Here is a 23335-nt window from a genome sequence, read left to right as displayed (position 1 = left end):
TTTACCCAGGGGCACCACAGCTGTCTGGCATTGTAGTATGGCAGCTGAACAGTAATCACTGCTATTCCTCTGATTTGTTTGTGTCTTTGTCAGCATCTGAGAGGAGGGAGGTTCAAGCCCAGAGTGGGGCCCTTACTCCCCAGTGATCTAATTTAGCCCATGGCTTTAAATACTCTCTGCAATGCTAATGACTCCCAAATTTATATCTCTGGCCCTGATGTCATCCCTGCATCCCAGACTCATATATCCAGCTGCCTATTAAATAGCACTGCTTTGATGTCTATGAGATATCTGAAATTTAGCATAAGCAAAACCAAACTTCTGATCTGTCCACCATATGTGCCCCAACTTATCATGCTACCATCTTCCCACAGGAGTAAATGGCAACTCCTTTCTTACGGTTGCTCCAACCAAAGCCTTGTGATCATCCTTAACCCCTCCCTTATTTTGAAATCCCATATCCCAAGGTATCCACCTTGAAAGTGGATTCAGTACATGAACACCTCTCTGCTGCTGCTGCCTTAATCCAAACCAACAACAAATCTCATCTGGACAATTGTAATTGCCTCCTAACATGTCAACCTGCTTCCTCTTCCTAATAGTGTACTTTTCCATGGCAGTAACAGGGAATCCTTAAACACAAATTACATTACATTATCTTCTTGAGAATAAAGGCATCAAAGGAAACCTCATCTTTTAATGTGGCTAACATTGTTGGATATTAGCTGGCCTATGCTAGCTATGTCTGCTTTTTCTCTTGTTGTCTTCTTTTTGTTTGATGACGTGGCAAATGACAGTGCTGTTGCCTGAAAATGGCTTCAAAATCACACCTGCATGCCTTACTGTATTGGGTTCAGGTGAATTCTGATGTCTGCATTGTTCTTCTAATGGGGCCTGGAGCAGTCTAATAGTTTGCATTTGGGTCCTGTAGACCATATGGTGTTTATCACCCGCTTCTCCATCTTAGATGATCTGCCAGTCACTGATGAGGTGAAAGCTGTGTTTGGCAATGCTTTCATGCTAGATTAATCATTGTAGAATTAGCCATTGCTTGCAGCACTGTTTAATCCAAGCAATAGTATTCTGGAGTCTGTACATCTGTAAGTCAAAAGTTACAACCTAATGTCAATTTAAATTGAGAAAAAGCAAGTTAGATAATGTATTGTATATTTATAAATTACTCCTAAGAGATAATTAGTATCTGGCCTCCACCTCATGATTCCTATGTTAGTTCTTTCAATAAAATGGTTGTGGAGATGCCTATTTGATCATGTTTCTCAAGAAGACTCTGATCCAGTGTGTTCTATTGCCTCATTAGCCTCTGCCTCAAAATACACCAAGTCAAGCCCTGTATCTTCATTCATGCTGCCCCCTCTTTCTAGAATGGCCCATCCCACCTTTCTTCTCAGGTATATTTTAGCATTGCTTATGGAGGCATTGAAATCTTTAATATTAGTATTAATGCACACTAGCATTTATGGAACACATTTTTGTGTGTGTGTCAGGCACAATACCAGCAACCTTAACTAGGTAATTCACTTCAACTTGACAAGAGGATTTCAAGATATATTTTTTCAAGTGATATATATTTTATACCTATCTAATAAATGAGGAAAACGAGCTTTAAATATATGAAGCAATTTTCATGAAACAATTTTGTAATGAAGCAGAGTAAGGTTGGAAGCTAGGACTTCCTGACTCTATTGTCTTTGTTCTTTCCATTGCAAGTAAAGGAGACCAATAAGTCTCTTAAAGGTATCTAATGAAGGAATCTGTTATCCATTAACCTTATACTCACTTGAGACACAGTTGAAACACAGTTAAATAAGCCTTGCAGATTTCTTGCTTGGCTTATTGATTTCCAAATCCTGTTTTCTTTATGCTACCATCTTACTTCCTATGTCATAGTGGAAATCAACAAAAAAATTTATTCTTTCTCAAGTGTGTAAAGAAGAGCATAGAAGGTCTTGGTTCTTCCTGGGTAAACAGATACATTGTCTTCTGCACCTATACATGTCCTTCATTCATTAATTTCTCTCTCTGATTTATATCTTATCTCTTCTATCTTTTAACTAAGAACTGTGAAATCACCCATATCCAGGACTATATGGTTTATCTTTTTATTAAACATTGTCTATCATGTTTTTTGTTTGTTTCTTTTATTTTTGTTTTTGTTTTTGAGACAGTCTCACTCTGTCGACCAGATTGGAGTGCTGTGGCATGATCTCAGCTCACTGCAACCTTCGCCTCCCATGTTCAAGTGATTCTCCTGCCTCAGCCTCCTGAGTAGCTGGGACTATAGGCATGCACCACCATGCCTGGCTAAGTTTTGTATTTTTAGTAGAGATGGGATTTCACCAAGTTGTCCAGGCTGGTCTCAAACTCCTGGCTTCAAGCGATCCTTCTGCCTAAGCCTCCAAAAGTGTGGTGATTACAGGCGAGAGCCACCAAACCCAGCCTCTATCATATGTTGTTGAATTATTGGTCATGCCTATTCAACAAGAGGGTAAATTACTTGTGTGTATCATCTTGTTTTGTATTTGTATTTATTTGGTCTTGCCTTATGGCACCAGCCCAAATGCTAGGCTATTCACAGGCAGGTTTTACATATTGTTCATTATGTGAATGATTACCTTCACATTATAACTAGACAAAAAGAGGAGTGAAACAATTAGATATTTTCCCCAGAGATGAGTGAAATAGCTGAATATACTAACTCTTGGTTATAAATCTCTTAAAGAAGGATAACAAATTTTGCATATAAACCTACAAATAGCTGGTACTTAATACTTTTCAGTGGAGTGGAGGGCAGAGTAGGATGTCAGAATAGGACTCTCCAGCCATTGTCTCCCTGAAGAAACTTCAGTTTGAACAGATATGTTCAGTTTGAACAGATATGTTCAGTTTGAATGCATGGGCATGAAAACACCTTCACCAGAGCTAAGGAAATCAGGTAAGCAATCAAAGTACAAGGTTATAGTGTAATAATAAGAAAAGTTGCATTGAAGAGGGCAAGAAGAGCAGTTTTATTACCTCTGTCTCCCCTTCACTAACCCAATAAGTATAGCATGGAAAGAGATTCTGTCTGCTTGATGGAAAGAGAGGGAAGTAAGCATAAGACTTTCCCTTAAACCTTGATACAGGGCTTGATACAATGGAATCTAGCATCAGTCAGAATTCCACAACATTTTTACACTAAATGTAAAAAGCAAGAAATCAAACCACGGTACTAGAGCAAATCACTTAAACACAAAGGAAGACAGTAAGAAAGGAAGAAATTTTAAAAGCATTTACAAAACCACTAGAAAATAGTGAACAAAATGGCAGTAGTAAGTCCTTACCTATCAATAACAACTGTTACTTAAATAGATTAAATTATCCGATCAAAAGATATAGAATGACTGAATGAATTAAAAAACAGGACTCTTCTATATGGTACCTATAAAAAATTCACTTTACTGGTAAGGACACAGAAAGTCTGAAGGTGAAGGTATGCAAAACATATTGCATATAAATAGAAATAAAAAAATAGGAGTAGCTATACTTAAGTCAGATTAAATAGCCTTTAAGTCAAAAACTATGAAAAGAGACAATCAAAGTCATTATATAATGATAAAGGGGCCAATTCAGCAAGAGGATATGATTATAGATATATATGCATATAACATTGGAGCACCTAAATATACAAAGTAAATATTAATAGATCTGAAAGGAGAGAAAGACTGCAATACAGTAACAGTAGGGGCATTTAACAACCTGCTTTTAGCAATGGAAAGATTATCCAGACAGAAAATCAACAAAGGAACATTGGATTGAAACTGTACTCTAGACCAAGTGGACCTAACAGATATATACAGAACATTCCATCCAACAGATGCAGAATACAGACCCTTCTCAACTGCGCTTGGAGCATGATTCAGGATAGATCACATGTTAGACCACAAAGTTAGTGTTATCAAACTTTAGAAGACTGAGGTAGTATTATCTTTTCAGACCATGATGGTATAAAACTAGGAATAAATAACAGGAGGAACTTTGGAAAATTCACAAATCCATGGAAATTAAACAGCACGCCCCTGAACAAGCATTTGATCAATAAAGAAGTTAAAAGGAAGATTTTAAGTTTTTTAAGAAATAAAAATGGAAACACAACATACCAAAAACTATGAGATGCAGCAAAACCAGGTCTAAAAGGAAATTTTCTAACAATAAATGCCTATATCTAAAAAGAGAAAAATCTCAAATAACCTAAGGTTGCACTGCAAGAAACTAGAAAACAAGTAGAAACTCAACTCAAAATTAGTAGAAGGAAGGGAATAATCAGAGCAGAAAAGAGTAAAATGGAGATAAGAAAAACAATACAAGAGATCAATTAAGCAAATATTTTTTGAAGAAAAAATCGACAAACCTTTAGACTGAGAGAATATTCAAATAAATCAGAGATAAAGAAGGAGACATTACAACTTAGACTTCAGAAATGCAAAGGATCATAAGATAGTATTATGAACAATGATATGCCAACAAATTAGATAATCTAGAAGAAATGAATAAATTCCTGGACAAATACAACCTACCAACATTGAATTATGAAGAAACAGAAAACCCAAACACACCAAGAACAAGTAAGAAAATTGAATCAGTAACAGAAAGTCTCCCATCAAACAAAAGCCCAGGCTTTACTGCTGAATTCTACCAAATATTTAAGGAAGTAATAACAATGCTTCTCAAGCTATTTCAAAAAACTGAAGAGGAGGGAAAGCTCCTAAATCATTCTATGAGGCCAGCATTACACTGATACCAAAAACAGATAAGGACACAACAGAAAACTATAGGCCAATTTCCTTGCTGATTACCCTTGCAAAAATTCTCAACAAAATATAAGTAAACCAAATTCAGCAATACATAAAAATATTATTTACATGATTAATTGAGATTCATCCTATGGATAGTTCACATATACAAATCAATAAACATGATACATCACATTAACAGAAGGAAGGATGAACACCACATAATCATTTCAATAGTCGCAGAAAAAGCATTTAATAAAAGTCAGTATCCTTTCATGATAAAAATCTCTCAACAAATTAGGTATAGAAACAATGCACCTCAAGATCATAAAGGCCATATGTGACAAACCTACAGCTAACATCATACTGAATGGGGAAAAGTTGTAAGCTTTTCCTCTAAAATCTGGAACAAGGTTTGGCTGTCCACTTTCACTACTTCTATTCGACATAGTACTAGAAATCCTAGCCAGAGCAATTAGGCAAGGGAAAGAAATAAAGGGCATCCAAATTGAAAAGGAAGATGTTAAACTTTTCATGTTTGCAGACACATGATCTTATATATAGAAAACCCTGAAGAGTCCACCAAAAAATCTTAGAACTAATAAACAAGTTCATAATGTTACAGGATATGAAATCAGCATAAAATAATCAGTAGTATTTCTATACACTAATAGCAAACTATCTGAAAAAGAAATATTATTTTAAAATCTTTATTTCCAGTAGCTACAAAAATGTAAAATACCTAAGAATACATTTAACCAAGAATGAAAAACATCTCTATACTGAAAACTATACCCATTTTACATTTTACAAAATCTTGATGAAATAAACTGAAGAAGACACAGATAAAGGAAAAATTTTTGTATTCACAAACTGCAAGAATAAATGCTGTTAAAATGTCCATACTACTCAAAGTGATCTACAGAGTCAATGCAATCTGTATCAAAATACCAATGACAGTTTTCACAGAAATAGAAAAAAAATCCAACAGGTTTTATAAGCTACAAAAGGCACAAAGTAGCCAATGCAATCTCGAGCGAAAAGAACAAAGCTGGAAGCACACTACCTGACTTCAAAATGTACTATGATGCAATAGTAACCAAAATAGCATGATACTGGCATAAAAACATAGACCAATGAAACAGAATAGAGAGCCCAGAAATAAATCTACACATTTACAGCTAATTCATTTTTTTTTTCAAAAATTGCCAAGAAGTCACGATGAGGAAAACAGTCTCTTCAATAAATGGTTTTGGGAAAACTGGATTGCCACATGCAGAAAAATGAAATTAGACTCATATCTCACTCTATATAAAAAACAATTCAAAATGGATTAAATACAAAGGTAAAACCCGCAAGTGTAAAACTATTAGAAAATCACATAGGGAAAAACTCCATGACATTGTTTTGGACAATGATTCTTTGGGTGTGACTTCAAAAGCAGAGGCAACAAGAGCAAAATATAGACAAATGGGATTTTATCAAACTAAGAAGCTTCTGCACAGCAAAAGAAATAATCAATAGAATAAAAGACAACCTATAGAATGGAAGAAAATATTTGCAAACTATATATCTGATAAGGGATTAATATACAAAATATATAAGAAATTCAAACAACTCAATAGAAAAAAGCCAAATAACCCAAATATAAATGGGCAATAGACCTTATTAGACATTTCTCAAAAGAAGACATATTAATAGTCAACAGGTACGTGAAAAATGTTCAACATCACTAATCATCAGGGAAATGTAAATCACAACCACAGTGAGATATCACCTCACTCTTATTAGAATGGTTATTGTCAAAAAAAAAAAAAAAGATAAGTTTTGGCTAGATTATGGAGAAAAGGAAACCCTTGTGCACTCTTGGTGAAAATGTAAATTAGTACAGCTATTATGGAGATAGTATAGAAGTTCTTAAACAAATTAAATATAGAGGTACCATATGATCCAGCAATTTCATATACACTTCTAAGTATATTGAAGCATTATACACCATAGCCAAGATATGGAATCAACCGAAGTATCCATCAATGGATAAATTTATAAATAAAATGTATATAGATACACAATGGAATACTATTATTTAGCCATAAAAATAAGAAATATCATCATTTGCGACAACATACATGAATCTGGAAGACATTAGGTTAAGTGAAAGATCCAAAGCACAATATGACAACTACTACATGATCACATTCATGTATGGAATCTAAAAAAGTTCATCTTAAAAAAGTAGAAATTTAAATGATGGATACCAGAGGCTGGGGTGGTTGGGAAGGGAGTGTTGGGGAAATGTTAGTCAAAGGATACATCATTATAGTTAGATAGAATGAATGGGTTCAAGTAATCTATTGTGTAGCATGATGACTATCATTGATGACAGTATATTGTATTCTTGAAAAATGTAGAGACTGGATGTTAGGTGCTTTCACCACAAAAATTACAACTACGCGAGGTAATGCATTTGTTGATTAGATTTAACCAATCCACAATGCATATATACTTCCAAACATCGTGTTGTACATGATAGATACAATGTTATCTGTCAATTTAATTTTAAAAAGAAAGAATGAGAAAAGATACTTTTCAAAGAGTATTAATCGTCATTTTTCGGAATTCCCGTAGTGTATCTTCAAGATGAAGTTTTCTAAAGTAACTGAAGCATATCGCATTAGCCTTAAAAAATTATTTTGTAATGACAGTTTTAATGTAGATCTTCAGAAAAAGGCACACAATTACTGCCTTTTAAAATAGAATGCCTGAAATACAATTAAATCTTTCCTTGACTAGTCATTTCAAAACACTTTTTTTGGAATAGCTACTGTTTTACCTGTTATGAAAAAACACTAAAAACGTTAGGGAAATAAAAGTTTAAAAAATTTATTCTTAGTTTACAATCTCAATGGGAAGTTAAATGTTTGGAAGGAAAAGTTTCAATCTGGCCTCTGAAAGGCTGGACAGAGATAAGCTGATTGTGTTTAAGAGTCCCAGAATTAGTCAGGAATGTTTAGCCTAAAAGGTGACATCTGTGGTAGTTATGGAAGGATGGGTTAGGATTTAAGAAGGAGTGATACAGCATTCTAGAAGAAAAGGAGAGGTATTCCAAATTATTCCAAGAAAGTGTTAAATTGATGAAATGGTGAAATGTTCAGTGTGCTTGATGAGTAGCAGCTGGAGAATAGTTCCAGACTTTACAGGAGCATGAAAAAACATTCACTTTGGATCACATTACTTTCTTGCTTACAAACCATTGTTCTGCTATCAGTTACTGAGTAAAAGTCTTAGCTTGTTAAAATGTAAAAAATGTGAGGAAGCCCAGCCAAGATGAGCAAAGCCACATACCTGACCTGCAGTTAACTACAGATGCATAAGAGAGTAAAACAAAGTTCATTCAGTCCTGGCCCAGATCAGTTATCATGTAGACCTATGACCAATAATAAGTGACCATTATTTTAAGCTACTAAGATTTGCGATATTTTTGTAACTCAGTAATATTAAACTGATGAATTGTGTTAGTGCTTTTCTGTTCTTTTGTCCTACAGTAAAAATGTCTTTGCTACTTATCACATTCAAAGAAATGTGGAGAAGTAATAGAAACAAATCTTGCTAGGCAAATAGAACTATAGTATTGCTTTGAGCTGGCATAAATTGAATTCCATGTAATTCCACTTCTTGTTATAAACTTGGCTCTCTAAATATATAATGTATACTTCACTATATGAACACATGTAGATGTAGATACTATGTATATGTATGCATTATTTATGCCACTCAAAAATTTACCAAAGTCTTCATATCCATGGTATTAATATTTTTGAAAATAACTCTTTTTAATATGGACAATTTCAACTATAATATTCACAAACATAGAATAACATAATGAAACCCTATGTGCTTATCACCTAGCTTTAGTAATTTCTAAAATTTTGCATGTGTTGTTGTTTGTAACAGCCTTTTGTTTTGTTTTATTTTTGTTTTTGTTTTCCTTTCCTTTGACGACGTGAGTGGCGTTCAATGCTACTAAGGACAAATTTGCAGATTTTTCCTGCAATACTTGAAATGATTAACCCCCGTTTGTTACCAAGTAACTCTTGGGTATGTACTGATAGCAAAAGTAATATAAGAGTATTCACAGCATAATTACATTTGAATAGCAAGTATTATTTAAAGGGTGCCTGATATTATTGCTCATAGGCATGTTTTTCTTTCTTGTACTTTTTGGTAGAAGTAGAATTTTTTTCTACTTCTGTGAAAAATGACATTAGTACTTTGATAGGGATTGCAATGACTCTGTCAATTGCTTTGGGCAGTATGGTCATTTTAATGTTGTTAATTCTTCAATTATAATATAAATGTGGGATGTTTTTTCATTTGTTTGCGTCCTCTTCAACTTTCTTCATCTGTGTTTTATAGTTTTCCTTGTAGAGATCTTTCATCTCCTTGGTTAAATTTATTCCTATATATTCTATTTTTTGTGCTATTATAAAGGGGATTTTTTCTGAGCTAATTCATTATTTGTGTATAGAAATGCTACTATATTTTGTATGTTGATTATTGTCCTGCAACTTCACTGAATTCATTTATCAAATCTAAGAGTCTTTTGGTGGAGTTTTTAGATTTTTCTAAATATAAGATTATGTCATTGACAAGTAAGGATAATTTGACTTCTTTCTTTCCAATTTGAATGTCATTCATTTCTTTCTATTGCCTAATTGTTCTTGCTAAGACTTCCAGTACTATGTTGAATACAAGTGGTAAAAGTGGACATCTTTGTCTTGTTTCAGACTTGAGTGGAAAGGCTTTCAGTGTTTCCCTATTCAGTAAGTGAAGGATAGTAGAGATTAGCCAGAATATGTCTCATAATAAATGACCCTGACATTAACCTAAAATTTGAAATTTTCTAAGACTATTTCCCTTTGGGGAATCACAAGGAGATGAGTCATCAGTCAATTGCTTAATTTTTAAAAATATAAATCAACATCGAGTAGTAAAATTAGCCTGTATGGATAAAAGGAGGTGACTAAACTGACTTATAAAAATTTATCTCTAGATAATTAATCCCCCATAAACCTGCTTCTCTTATATTATCTCCACATATGGTTAAATGGCACCACCATTCATGTATTTGCTCAAGCTCATAGCTAGGGATCATCCCCCTTAACTCATGGACATTCATTTACATTTCACATCTGGTCATTCAGTAAACTGTGTTAGTTCTACCTACCAAATAGATACTTAAGGGAAAAAAATTCTTCCACTTCCACCACCAACACTGTGCCATCACCTTTCAGTGCACTACTTCAACATCTTCCTCCCTGCCTTCCTGCCTCCATTCTGCCTCACTACCTCCACACCACTTTATTCTCCCAGACTTGAACACCAAAATGCCAGAGTGATACCTCTGGTACAAATGCCAGTTGGGGCTCTCTTAGTTTTAAAACTTTCCAAATCATTCCTATTATGCATAGAATAAAACCCAAGTCCTTTCCATGTTCTACAAGGCTGTTCCTGCATCTGCCAGTGACTACCTATGAATTCATTCTCATTCTTTTTTTTACGTCATTATAGATACAATGACATTCTTTACCATCTCTTAAGCATGCCAAGTATACTACATCTCAGCACCTTTGAACTTGCTCTTCCCTTTGCCTGGCATAAACATCCTCCAGGTATTGATATGACTCACTTCTTCCCTTCTCACAGATATGTTTCAAATGATCCTCAGACCAAACTTTCCTGACAATTTTCTCTAAAATAGCACTTACCTTAGTCTCTGTCTCTTTAGCTGATTTAATTTTCATAGTACTTATAACTACCTGACATTATATTATGTGTGTATCCATTTATATGACTATTTTACATCTCTTTCTCTGGAATGCAGGCTCCATGAAAGCAGGAATTTTGTCTGTCTTGTTTACTGTTATAGCCCCTAGTATCTGGCAGAGAAGAAATACTTCATCAAATATATTTTGAATGAATAAATGAGTATTTTTATAGTTTAATTACAAACCACACTTATCAAATTAAATGAACAAAATACTAAAAGTATCAAAGCTAGCCAAATGAACTCCTTGGCTTTCCTAAATACATGTATTTTTATAGGTATATTATGAGTTAACTTCCTTGGAAGTGTTTGTTCTGTCTCCTAGGCTTGACTCTTAAGTCAAAGTTACCTTGTATGTGTTGTTAATTTAGTCATCAACTGATCTCCCAGCTCCTTTCTGTTCAGTTGCTTAGTCACTCCTTACTCTTTGAGGCTCCTGAGGCTCTGTGACTCTGTGGTTAGTCACCATAATTATTTGCAACAGAAAAGAGAAATGCTGCCAACCAGTGGCTATTAGAGATAAGTGAAAAATAGAGCACCGCTTTTACCCCATGAGGATTCACCTAGTAAATGTTGATATTTTCTTCTGTCCATTTCTTTCTTCTACAAGGACCATGAGATTGTGTTTACATTCCACAGCTCTCACAAGATATACGCTCCACTATTAGAAACTAATGTTAAAACATTTTGCCAAAGAAAGCAAAACTGAAATTCCACTATTGAGTCATTCAGAGGTTGAAGCGTTATGGGTGATCCAAGTTTCCCTTACTATCTGTGAACACAGGCAGTTGTTTGTCAATTCTTTTAAGTTAAAGAAATGCACAAACAATCTATTGTAAAATGGAGTGAGTCAGTGCAATTGCACAAAGCATGTTTTATTGTCAACTGTGTAAGTCTTTGAATATTTTTTTGTGACCAGTTTTAGTTGGTGGATTCAAATGAGGTCACCAAAAAGTTATCTCTGAGTATAGCACTCACTACAATGCATTATAAATATGCTCTCATCTATGAATATCCTTATGAATGACTCTATGTCTTACTCATACTTTTATCTCTAATTTAGTACTGACTATTTTAGGTCATTCATAAATGCTTTTGAAATTGGATTATGGAGGTATTTATAATTATCTAGATTATAAGCTCTTTCAGGACCAAATGCTATGTTTTCTTTACATTTGATCCCCTTATAATCCTTGTACATTTATACATTGCCTTGCATATTTAAAAGTCTTTAAAATATTTTTGTTGAATTGATTTGTTGAATATAGATAAATCCCCCTGCTATGGAAACTAATGTGGAAATTGTTAATGATTCTTAAATTAGGATCTAAACTCCTTTTGATCCTTTGGTTGGATGCCCAGTTCATTATATCACAAATAGTAATATTTTTCTTGTCAGGCTATATAGGCTGCTAAATGCTATTGTCCTACATTTTGATGGATATAATTAGAACAGATTTATTTTCCATCTACTATATGCAGAAACTTAATGTGTTTTCCTATTTAATCCTCACACAAATTCATGCAGGAAGACTATTTGTGTCACTTTCTCCGAGTAAGAAGACTGGGACTAAGAGATGTTAAATGATTTATCCAACTTGCCAAACAAGGCAGAGTCAGAAACTGTTAGACCTATGTTTCCCTGAACACTAACTGTGAAATCTTCCCTACTCTACCACAGTGCTTCTAAGAAACAAAGTAAAGAAGGGAACTAGTTAAAATACATTATGAAAATTATATATGATTTTGAAAGAAACATTTTATGGTAGGATAAGTATAGATATCCAAAATGTATTGAATATTCTCAATAGTATTTGAGGGATTAGTATGTGAAGGATTAAAATTAAATTTTAAAGGGGTGATTGTTCAACAGAGAAAGATACATGTATCATAGACACCTCACATTTCTCTCCATGTAAAGACCTTTAGAAAGACTCAAGAATATTGGCCTCTTTACCCTGGTGTTGCCATTTTTGTTTTAGGAAGACAGTGTTTTACATTTTACCGTTTCATAACTCAAGTGTAAAAGGGATGGAGAAAAGAGGGAGAGGCTGTATCCCTTCATGAATATTCAGGAAAACAATATAGATAGGGAATCAATCCTGTACACATCTTTGTGTATACTGACTTCTAGTTGTTTCTCTAACTGGCAGCTTGTAAGAAAACTTAGTGTCCTTAAAATTTTCCTTCTGTTATGCAGAGCAGTTTTGTCAACTGAGACATATTAATAACTCTGTAAGTGAAGTCTGCTATTATTGTAAATGACTATAAAGCTTTACCGGTGTTAATAGAATGTTCTGAAGAATAAAATGAGGTCTTGAAAATATTTTTGTTGGTGAATACAAAGCTATGTTTAATGCAAAATTAGTGAGAGAAATGTCTCTATTATAATCGCGATGGGTTTTGGTAGACAAAATATGATTAGGATTTAAAATTACCCTGTGCTTCATATCATTACTGTTACACTTTGTTTAATTTTCAAAGTGGTTTCCATTAGTGCATGAGTGTGCATGTGTGTGTATAGGTGTGTTCTAGAGAGAGAAATGTTTCCATAAATCAAGTTGTTTTCTTAACCATAAAAAGTCAGTTGGTTTAGTCATGGTGTAATGCTGAGAACTTTTCTTTTTAAATTGTAATTTGATTAAATTTCCTTCTAGTTTCACCTTTGTCAATGCAGAAAATAAAGAGAGTTTTTGTGTTTGTGTGTGTGTTCATCTTGATTGGTCATTACCATAGCAGCATTTGTTTTCTAGTTCTGTCTTCTGTCAGTTCAATCCAACTAATATTTATGAAATACCGTAATGTTCCAGAAACATTTAAATAATGGAAAATTCAGCTCACGTCCTTCCTTTGTGGGAGGAAAATTGGTCACCCTCAAGTGATTGTAAAACTGAGCTACATCTTAGCTTTAGCAATCACCTCCTTTTCACAGTCATTTTGCCAATGTATCAAATCAGTAGCTCAGCTGTTCTGGTAACTGGAAGTTTCCCTTCACTTCTATCAAAGACAGGCAAATCACATGAGAAATATATCTAACTGATACCCATCATAACATAATACCAAAACATGACACTTACAGATAATGACAGATTACACTGCAAGGGCTCTCTGCTCTAGGTTATGATTATTTAGCTGCATGTTTCCACTGTTCTAACAGATTGCACACACCTTGAGGGGAGACTGCAAAGACCCATGCAATATTTGTTTGACAGAATTTTCCAAGGAGCACATAACAAAGAATAGAGAGGAAAAGATCTAGCAAGGATTCTAGCTTGAATTTGCTCTGTTATCTTTGGTGAGCCTTTTGATCTTTTTGCACCTCAGATCCTTGATCTCTAAAACAAGAGAATTGAATCAGCCCAGTTTTTAAAAAATATATTATTTTTATTAAATTAAAAAATATTTTTTAACAATTGTATTAATTTTTTTTTTTTTTTTTTTTTTGAGGCGGAGTTTCGCTCTTGATACCCAGGCTGGAGTGCAATGGCGCGATCTCGGCTCACCGCAACCTCCGCCTCCTGGGTTCAGGCAATTCTCCTGCCTCAGCCTCCTGAGTAGCTGGGATTACAGGCACGCGCCACCGTGCCCAGCTAATTTTTTTTTTTTGTATTAGTAGAGACGGGGTTTCACCATGTTGACCAGGATGGTCTCGATCTCTTGACCTCGTGATCCACCTGCCTCGGCCTCCCAAAGTGAATATTTTTAACTACAAACCACTGTAAGGTATAAGTGCCAAAACTAAAGATATTCCAAACCCTCTATCACAATATCTGGCACATTATGATGTTTAATATATATCAATTGAATTGGATATGTTTGGTCAACATCTTGGATGAAATACTGATGTATAAGGTAAATAGAAGGAGAGCTACTTTTGTCAAAGTGGAGTGTGTGGCACTACAAGGCAGGGAACCAAGCCCAGTGCGCCCCCGCCCCCAAACTCCACCAGATATTTAACGACCCGGAGGGGAATGGTGAAAATCATACTGTGTTAGAGAACACAGTTTCCAAATCAAAGAACTTAATAAGCATATAATTCTTGGCTTCAACATTCTATAATTCCATGACTGAGCTTTAAAAAAATTCCTTTACTGACATCTGGTTTGCCACATGAAAGTAATATGAAAGATCTTAAGGATGTTGTAACATCATGCCGTGGAGGGGGTGGTAGGTTAGGATGGAGAAGCACAAAACCGTTTTGTATTTCTGAACAAATGTACTGCATATGGGTTTTATTGTCTTTCTCTATAGATCTTTATTTTTGCCTACTGTAAACTAACGTGGTATGCGTTTGAACAGGGAACAGTTCTCTCAGCTGCTTTCTGTACAAAACTATCAAGTTGTTTACTTGTAACTACATAATCACAAGATTATATTAACTGACATAATTTACTGAATACAACACTTATTTAGATACCATAGTTGCTTTTGAAATTCAACCACTTGATAACGACTCTAAGAAATGTAGATTTCCAACCTATTAATGGCAAACTATTTTGCCAGTATTTAGTGAATAAGCTGATTATTTAGGCAGTAGAAAAATAAAATCCATTAAGATCACTTTAGGCAGGAAATAAGAGTATTAAAGGTTAATCAGCGTGATGTCATATCTTTGAGAAGAATTTCAAAGCTATTGATCTCATCCTATTACCCAAACTTTCATTTGCCCTTTATTTCTACCCTCTTGTTATATAGTAATAAAGATGAATGGATAATCATTCCAATCGCTATGAACAAAAGCTATCAATCATATATGAGGTTATTCTTTCAAACTAAAACTCAAAACTCATTCCTTTTATTCTCTGACCTGGGATACGTCATTCCTTTGTACTTATTATGTTTTCTTTTAAAGAGAAGTGGAGGCAAGCTGCTGAAGCTTGAATTCTTGAACCCTCTGGTGATAAGTATATGTGGCCAACTCCTGGCAGTTCTGCCTAGATTAGCCTTCCAGTTATCAACCAAGCTGGCATGTCCTCTTGGCAAGGAAGAAAGAAAGCCTGCAAAGCAAAAACATTTAGTTTAGCAATCCTTAATTGATAATTTATATACTCGATAGAGTAGAAATTTCAGTGACAGGTTTCAAGGGACCTAGGCAATTCAATCAGAGAGGACAGGGCAGAGTGAGGAGGCTAAATGAAAGAGAACTTACTAACTAAAGTCCAGATATAGTCTAGTTTGGCTAGGAATGAAGTATGCAATGGAAAACCTGTCTTCAAGATTTCTAATGGCAAGTTCTTAGATTTGTGGGCTGATAACTGAAATTGACAAGAGCACAGAGCAGAAATGTGTAGAAGCTTAAAATCAAAGAGAGTATATCATGCAAATTAGCAATAAACACTATAAAATGTAATGGATAATAGTAATAAAGAGTTTAGACTCAATGGAAAATATCATTTAAAATTAGAGAAATGCAAATCAAAACTACATTGAGATACCATCTCATGCCAGTTAGAATGGCAATCATTAAAAAATCTGGAGACAACAGATGCTGGAGAGGATGTGGAGAAAAAGGAATGCTTTTGCACTGTTAGTAGGAGTGTAAATTAGTTCAACCATTGTGGAAGACAGTGTGGCGATTCATCAAGGATCTAGAAATAGAAATGCCATTTAATGTAGCAATCCTGTTACTGGGTATATACCCAAAGGATTATAAATCACTCTATTTTAAAGACACATGCACACGTATGTTCATTGTGACACTGTTTACAATAGCAAAGACTTGGAACCAACCCAAATGCCCATCGACGATAGACTGGACAAGGAAAATGTGGCACATATACACCACGGAATATTATGCAGCCATCAAAAACAATGAGTTCGTGTCCTTTGTAGGGACATGGATGAACTTGGAAACCATAATTCTCAGCAAACTGACACAAGAACAGAAAACCAAACACCGCATGTTCTCACTCATAGGCGGGTGTTGAACAATGAGAACACATGGACACAGGGAGGGGAGCACTACACACTGGGGTCTGTTGGGGGGAAATAGGGGAGGGACAGCAGGGGGTGGGGAGTTGGGGAGAGATAGCATGGGGAGAAATGCCAGATATAGGTGGAGGGGAGGAAGGCAGCAAATCACACTGCCACGTGTGTACCTATACAACAATCTTGCATGTTCTTCACATGTACCCCAAAACCTAAAATGCAATAAAAAAAATAAATAATAAATATTCCCTTGGTGTAGGTGTGCATGCTTGTACTTGTACTAATTTAATGCCACATCTACCTCACTTATATTATGTATGTAGGAAATACTTAATGTATTAACTAAATGGCAGGTTTTGAAATGATGTGATCCAGGATATGGAAACAAGGAATGGAATTAAGAAGAGTGAGACAACTTTATGCAAAAAAATCATTGTAATACATGGCACATATATCATGTGTAGGTTTAATTAACACAAAAATGTAGGCTATCCCATTAAAAACAAAACAAAGAACAAATTGAAAATGCTTTCTGAAACACAGTTATATGTTCGTAAGGACTGACCAATCCTGATGCTCTAATTCATTAGTGTCATGTGACTGTCAATCTGCAGTGTTGTATTTTACTCTTCTACAGTCTAATAGCTTTTCAGCTTGCCTGAAGGTGCTATCTACAGTATGTTCATTGTTACTTAGTAGAGCACTTTAACACTACTTCGAAAATGAAAAAAATGAAAATGTTGGGGAAATAGACTGTATTCTATCCTTTAGTTTCATGCAGCATAACTATAAGTCTTTGTATTATTATTGTTGTTTTTCAGCCCCCCTGACTGATAAGCCACCCAAGCTTTTGTATCCTATGGAAAGTAAACTGACAATTCAGGAGACCCAGCTAGGTGAGTAATTCCTTAATTCTAGTTAATATACTGTTCTCATTACATTATGACAGTTCCTAAGCCTAGATTGTAACCTAATGTAATACTCGCAGCTAAACCATTTGTATTCATAGGGAACAGAGTTAGAAAATGCTAGCATACCTAGACATTTCATTCCTTGGAATACATGCCATAGGACCCAGTTGGACATATGGATGTAAAACCTCACATGCTGTTTAGGTGGCTGTTGGGAAATGAGATAGGCTGATGATTTTAGTGATGGCATTACAGTTCCATGTTATAAGATTTGAATTGATTTTCAAACAGGCGGTATGAAATGATTTGATTTATAGTATCTATTAATACATTAAAATGCAATTTCTGAAACTTAGGGAAAAGAGTTCAAATTTATTAAAATAAATGTCACCATTACGGTTAAAAAACATTTTAAGCCTAATCAAATATAATAGAAATTTTGCTAGATATATTTTGGATAATATATTAATAAAATATTAGCAAGTGACTTTTGGTTAAGTGACTAGTAGATTTGGGACATAAGGCTGTAGACAAAATACGTTTTGAAAAAATTTATAATTATATATAAATCAGAATTCTGACTTATCTTAGAGGTTCATCTAGAATTTTTGAGTTTAATTTAGCTATATTTAGTTATACCAAATTATGAGAAACTTCCCTCTTAATTATAAATATAAACATAGCAATTCTGTTATATTATCTTAGGTCTTATTTTTATTGAAATGTAGTATGCATGCATATACCATAAACTTTGGCAGAAAAGTTTTTGTTTTTAGTGGTGCAGTATAAAAATTTATCAAAAATATAAATTTAAATGAATATCCATATTTGTTAAGAAATTTCTTCTTATATTAACCATACAAGAGTGAAAATGCATTTACCATATATAACTAAAAAGAATCAATATACCGTCCTTTGAGTTATCAATGTTATTCTTATTCCTGGAGTGAGAATTTGCATCAAAATTGTAAATCTGTTTTCCAAATGAAGATTACAGATGTGATAATCTTTACTAATAACATATCGAAAGTTATAGTACACAAAGATATGATGATGGTTTTAGCTCCAATAAAATTATTGTGGTCAATGGATTTCTAGCACTTGAAATGCTTATATTTGCTTACTTTAAAGCATGAACATACAGGATTTATACAAGTCAGGGTGTTAATGTCTTTCTTTAATTCAAGCCTTTTGAATTAATGTCATACACATGCAAGTAGTATTATAATTGCTATTATTTTGAAATGGAAGATTATAAATAGCATTAAAACAATGCCACATATGATGCAAATAGATGTACTAAGATTTCATCATGCACTTTATTCATGTCATGGCATCCTTAATTACATTAGAATTTATTGCTACATTATGAATAAATTTTTAAATATAAATTCCAATAAGTAGCCATACTTATATAGATCTTTTAATAATTCATAGGAAGATGTATTTCTAAGGAGTTATATAAAACTATAAACATTTTGAACCAAGAATGAAGGGTTTTATGATACCAGTTACTGTAATGTGCACAGTAAAAATAGAATTAATTGTATGCCTTTGCTTGAAAATATAATTAACTGAATTTTATGGTTGATTGTTGCCCACTGGGTTTCTTTTTATTGTCCCTGAATTTGTAATAAGTCAGGTTGTTCTCTACCTCTTACTAAAGTGTTTTACAAAATAAAATAATTGGTAAAGCTATTTTTAAAACTTTACCTTCTCTTGAACAAAGTCACAAAGACTAACCACATCAAATTTAAAATATAGAAATTTATTATGCAAATTGTAAGTGACCATTCATTTGAAAAAATATGGGCATGTCTGTTATTAAAATGCTCCAAAAAATACTCTTAAATCCTTTACTGTCACTCAAAAAGGAGCATGAGCTCTCTTTAACCACTAACTAAACTAGTGGATTCTTTTAAGCAATTTTTATTGTGTTGTATTTTATGATTTTTGGTTCATAGTGTACAGATTAATAATTTACTAGTTAGAGAAATTCAACCTTAATCCTTGGATTTTTGAACAACAGTTGATTTGAAGTAACTACCTTAATAGTGTTGTTGCTACTTTGCTAGCATTGCTATGCTGGTAGGTGAATCAAAAAGGATAAGTGAAGATAGGAAAGAATATTATAGACCAAAAAAGACTTAAGATGAGATGCCTAAAATATACTTTTTTCAAAAATATGTATTTTGGCTTTTCATTTTCTTAAGGATTTAATTTTTGCCCTTTCCAGATTTGACAAACTACCTATTCAACAGGTTCCAAGTATGATACAAATCCTAAGAAAGAGGGACTGAGTGAAGAGTCTTGGGTTGGGAGTAAAGAGGGTGGCCTGCACCCATGATAGGGAAGTTATAGCCTACTCTATGAGAAGATGAAAATCTTTTAACAGAATTTTACTGTCCAAGGATTCAAAGGTTTGCCTTGACTTGTCCTCAAATTGAGAGTTGACCTCAGAGGATAATCAAACCCTTATATGAGTTATATTATAAGAAAAATCATCAGGAATTACACAAAGCTGAGCTTGTACATGTCTGGTGACCTAACATGAGCATCCTAGCTAAGTTACATGCATATCCAATCAACCCTAGTAACTATGTGTCCATAGATTCTCTAGTTTGCTCACAAACATATGTAATTCATCAATAATGAACTTTTATATAATCATGAAGTGCATGGATTTGCTCTTCATCTCCAAATTCAATTTCTCTGCTGTTTGCTAGCCATGCCTACCTTTCCTGTTTTCTATATCCCTTGTGTCTTGTTCTTTTAATTCCTTCATCTTTTCAAACTGGAAAGGATTTGATAGTGGTCATTTAAATTCTTTTGTTGTAGAAAGAAAGCAAAAAGTACTAAAAGCAAAGTACTTAGGAAAAAATCATATAATGGAAACTAAATTCATATAAATATGTAAATTGTCAAGTTTGAATTTCAATCAATATGTGATCACAACCTGGCATTTCTATTTTAAGTGGCACCTGTATGTTATTTCTAAATGTAAAAAAAAAAGAGAACATTGTCCATTTTACATAACTTTCAGGCATCAGCAAATATATGAATAGCACTTTATTGGGGGCAAAAGTCCCAGAAATTTCACTGTGCTGTTCTGAAAGTCAATCTGGGAGGTGAGCCTGACTACTTTTTCAGGCTACTATACTCAAGAGAATCAAAAGACAGACACAACTGTCTTGCTAAACCTGGGCCCTGAGGATGTCATTCAGAGATGTGGCCTGCCTGTTATGGTAAAGAGCCTCCTTTCAGAACCTTCCAGAACAGATAACATATTCCATCGCTACCAGACTTTCAAAGAGTAGAAATCGACCCTACTCTTGACCTAGTGATACAAATTGTATTTTACAACTCAGAATTCACTGAAAATTATCATTAATTACTTATCTAGATATGGACATCACTTTATTTAAATGTCAGTGTTTGGCTTAAAATAATTACCAAGTTTAATGGTAGAAATTTTGGGAAAATAGAGAAAAGAATCTTTTTCTTATACTTTACATTATAAACACATTCTGCTCCTATTAAGTATTCTCACAAAATATCCTTTTAATGACTGATGTGAATGACATATAATTTCATATATATTGCTAGAAATTGTAATTCTTCAAGTTTTTATTATTATAAATAATGTGATGGTCTTTACCAATGCATTTTTCCCCTGACTTTATAATTATCTCAACAGAACAGATTCCTAAAAGTAAAAACACTAGATAAAAGGAAATAATTTTGTTAAAGGTTCTTACTACATATTTTCAGAATTCTTACCACAGAAGTTGTATAAACTCTCACCAGAAATATTTAATAAGTATAAATACTACTTAATCTTTAACCAAATTAATAAAATAACATATAACATAAAACTCTTAAAGAAAAGATCTCTTTTCTTTGATATTAAAATAACTTCTCCCTCCTCTGTTTTACCTCTTTTTCTCTCTTTACTCATGAAGTACAGGTGGACTATCTTTGAGTTTATCCATATTCGAAAGTTCTGGTCCATTTAGGTAAATGTCTGCCCTTGAGAAAATATACAAACCTAATTGAATGTCTGTAATCTCTATCCATTTTCTTCTCTTGCTTATCCTAATGCTCAGCTAAGACCTTCCTCCAGATTCTATATTTCTTAGTAAGTACCCAGTAATTTTGTGATGTACTCTGGGCACATGGAATGTCAATAAATACTAATTGACAAGAAGATGTACACAGCACAAAGGAAACACATCTCTAAATTTTCTGCAAGAGAATATAGTGTGTAGACTGAACCATGTAAGCTGCCCAACCATGCTCTTATTTTTTTTTACCAATTTATTCTTGTTCGTTAAGTTTATTGAACAGCAAGCATTTTTGGTTTCTGAGTGGGTAAGAAGGATTCACCAGATGTTAACGTCTGGAGGAAAATGGTTAAGGGCATAATGAAACTTCAGATTTTTAAACATAGACCTTAGTAAAGGGATACGCATTTTATCCAATATATGCAATGCTATCCAGTTTAACTATAGGCTAATTAAAATAAAATGTCACACTCGAAGTTAACTAGCATCCCTTGCCTTGTTCCACCATACTGCAGTTGCAGAATTTTAGATTTGGAATAGACGAAGGAAAATGTCCTTATATTTTATTATAGATCCTAATTGACTGCACCTTTTCTGAATAGTTACTACTCTGTAGCAATAAACTTGGGAAATCATTTTGTTTCCTCTCTAGGGTGTGAAAATATTTAATATAAATACCCTAGAAACAATATTATTTAGGTGTTGAATTTGATACTCAATTCTGAAAGTGTCGTGTAATACTGTTGATTCTAAAAATTACTGTTTTGCTGAGCTGTACAAGTGATGTAAATATGACAGTTACCAGAGATAGGAAAGTCAGTATTGGCCAGGTTTTCTCATCTACATTTACGCTACTGGTTTTCATAAGCAAATGTAAGGCCATTGACTTGATTTTACTGCATCATAGAGAATATACAAGACATATTTTTACTAACACACTCAAATAAAAAAAAACATAAAACTTCCCTTTCTACTAGGAGAAAAAGAATAATATGCCAAGTACAAGCTTTTTACGGAAAATGATGTTCTTGTTGCCCACTTGAGAAAGACATACCAATCAGCATATTTCTAGTGTCTGAAATAAACCTGTTAGACATAAATTAAAGCTTTTGGACAAATAGACATCATAATTAAAACATGGAAAGATAAATATAGACTGGTATTATAATTATTTAAACTAATGGCGTTCAATTCTACTCAATCCAAATTTATCATCCCAAAGTAAATGAAAGTGGTAACTTTAACAGCTCTCTTAGTCTGTCTTTCTTTTGCTACCAAAAAGCATGCTAAAACTTTTGACCGACCTAAAAAGGAACACTAAGTATACCAGTATTTAAGTTATTATCATATATCCTTAAACAGATGATAAATCAATAAATGGAAGCTAGTATTCATATTTTTAGGTCATTGTATGACCTAACTAACATGAATCTCTCAGATTCTCAAATTCAGTCATTTTTTGGTGACAGAGAGGAGAAATAAGTTTGGGAAAAAATACAACTTTGCATATTTGCTTTTAAAACTGCTATCTAAGTAGAAGTTGAAATTTCTTTTTATGTTTTAAGTGGTCAGGGCCAGGCACAGTTGGTCATACCTGGTATCTCAGCACTTTGGGAGGCCAAGGCAGGCAAATCCCTTGAGCCCAGGAGTTTTAGACCAGCCTGGTCAATATAGTAGCACCCGCATCTCTATAAATATACAAAAATTAGCTTGGTGTGGTGGCATGTGCCTGTAGTCCCAGCTACTTAGGAGACTGAGGTAGGAGGATCACTTGGGCAGGGTGATTGAAGCTGAAGTGAACCATGATTGTGCCAC

At 33.9% G+C, this 23335-nt stretch overlaps 1 protein-coding gene across 2 annotated transcripts in view; it reads left to right on the top strand.

The window, feature by feature from the left end:
* The window catches only part of IL1RAPL1 (interleukin 1 receptor accessory protein like 1), a 1316763-nt gene that overhangs the window by 1020388 nt on the left and 273040 nt on the right, over positions 1 to 23335 (top strand). For both annotated transcript variants that reach the window (XM_012448862.2, XM_012448863.2), the window contains exon 6: positions 17367 to 17441. In XM_012448862.2, the coding sequence (XP_012304285.1) occupies positions 17367 to 17441 (75 nt within the window). The remainder of the gene's footprint in view (positions 1 to 17366; positions 17442 to 23335) is intronic.

Source organism: Aotus nancymaae, unplaced genomic scaffold (genome assembly GCF_030222135.1).
Source record: "Aotus nancymaae isolate 86718 unplaced genomic scaffold, 86718_ANA_hifiasm-v0.15.2.pri h1tg000058l, whole genome shotgun sequence".
Classification (NCBI taxonomy): Eukaryota; Metazoa; Chordata; class Mammalia; order Primates; family Aotidae; genus Aotus; species Aotus nancymaae.
Note: the sequence above shows the minus strand (reverse complement) of the source record. Positions and strands in the feature narration are given on the sequence as shown.